At 35.5% G+C, this 1,628-nt stretch overlaps 1 protein-coding gene across 1 annotated transcript in view; it reads right to left on the bottom strand.

Annotated features, from left to right (window-relative positions):
• Window positions 1-1,628, bottom strand: part of LOC102670653 (protein groucho-like) — a 51,177-nt gene that overhangs the window by 3,234 nt on the left and 46,315 nt on the right. Inside the window, exon 9 of the mRNA XM_006608840.1 lies at window positions 5-75. Within this exon, the coding sequence (XP_006608903.1) occupies window positions 5-75 (71 nt within the window). The remainder of the gene's footprint in view (window positions 1-4; window positions 76-1,628) is intronic.

Here is a 1,628-nt window from a genome sequence, read left to right as displayed (position 1 = left end):
GAACCCCAATAGCCCCGCCGGCGGAAGACCGCCAACGACCGCACCGTGTGGTAGCTGCTGCGCGTGAATCTGTTGCTGGAACAACCGACAATGGACACGGTTACCCTTTTCCTCTCCTATTCTCCACTTCCTTTTTTCCTCTATCGTTTCGAATTTTTTCTCTCTTTTGCTCTTTTCGCTTAAATATTCCCCGCCCCCTCTAGCTCTCGTAGGGGGATAATAAATCGTTTCTACGATTTTCTTTAAAAGAGTAATTTTCTGCGGCGAGTAATCTTCCGAACGACGACGAAATGATTCGTTAATGATTTATTCGTACTTTAGAAGAAAAAAAAAGAATTGTAATTATCGCGTTACGATTCTTTCGAAAACAAAGTTGAAATATTCTCGAAGAAGCTAAGAAAGATATATTTTTGTCAATATGCGTATGTGTAAAAAAATTTGGATATATATATATTAGAAATTTAAGAAAATATAAGATAAAATATAGAAAGATAAAATAAAAGAAACGGACAGTTAAGATATTTTAATCGAGTGCACGAAATTGTCGAGAGAAATACATTCGAAAACGATCATCGAAGAACTGTAATAAAATGTTGGAATTCGTCCGTTCGAATTCCGAGACTTGGGGCAATAGGATGCTGAGCTCTCGGGTGTAAACCTCGTCCAATAACATTTGTATATCAGCATTTGACCATTGATACCCAGCCTCGTCGGGATTAGACGAGACACTCGGAGTGCAGGAGCTTGTATTTGTATTCAAGTACAAATAGGAACGCATCAGAACAGACACCTTAGTATATCAATATCTCATCCGATTCTGATGAAGCAAACTGTGTACCGTCGAAATACCAATACTCAAACGTTATTGCATTCAAGTTTATACATCGGATACAAATTCAAAATCGTCTAAATAAATATGAAATTTCGAAAAAAATTTTTTAACTCGTCGAAGAAGGAGAGTAGCGCTTAACGTAACTGATAAACTTACTTCAATATCCTTCAAGTTTAATTAGAAGAAAAGATCGAAATTGAAATTATTTCTCTTCTAAAAACATGTCACTGTGATTGATTTTCTACGCATCGTTCGAAATCTACGAAAAAAAAAAAAAAATAAATAAATAAATAATTATCGATAAAATACACTCGAAAGATTGAAATTATTTCAACAAAGTTTAAAAGAGGAAAAAAAAAAAAAAAAGAAAAAAGAAAGGAAAGATACCACGATTTTAAAAAGCGCACGATTCTTTGTTCGCGCCTTAAAAACTTTTCAACTTTCTTTAAAACGATCTTAGAATATCTTAATATCCGTTTGAATTAATATGCATAAAGCGGCGACCCAATTACGAAATAAGAAACACGGGATCACCGTGAAATAAATGTTTTAATGATTGTGCATTCACGCTTGCCCAAGTGGCCGCGACCCTCTTCAAACGAGTTAACCTAATTTCAGATTGCCACGGTATAAATTAAGAAGTTCCGATTTAGACTCGGGAGTGAAACAGAATTTTCTTCTGAATCGCTCCCCCTCTCCCTCCCTCCGCGTGTCTCGAACTCTCGTTCAATATCACTTAACGCCTTTTTATAAAAAAAAAACAATTCCTCTATGATAATTCCTATCATAATTGAAG

The sequence above is a fragment of the Apis dorsata genome, unplaced genomic scaffold, assembly GCF_000469605.1.
Source record: "Apis dorsata unplaced genomic scaffold, Apis dorsata 1.3 scaffold_44, whole genome shotgun sequence".
Lineage (NCBI taxonomy): Eukaryota > Metazoa > Arthropoda > Insecta > Hymenoptera > Apidae > Apis > Apis dorsata.
Note: the sequence above shows the minus strand (reverse complement) of the source record. Positions and strands in the feature narration are given on the sequence as shown.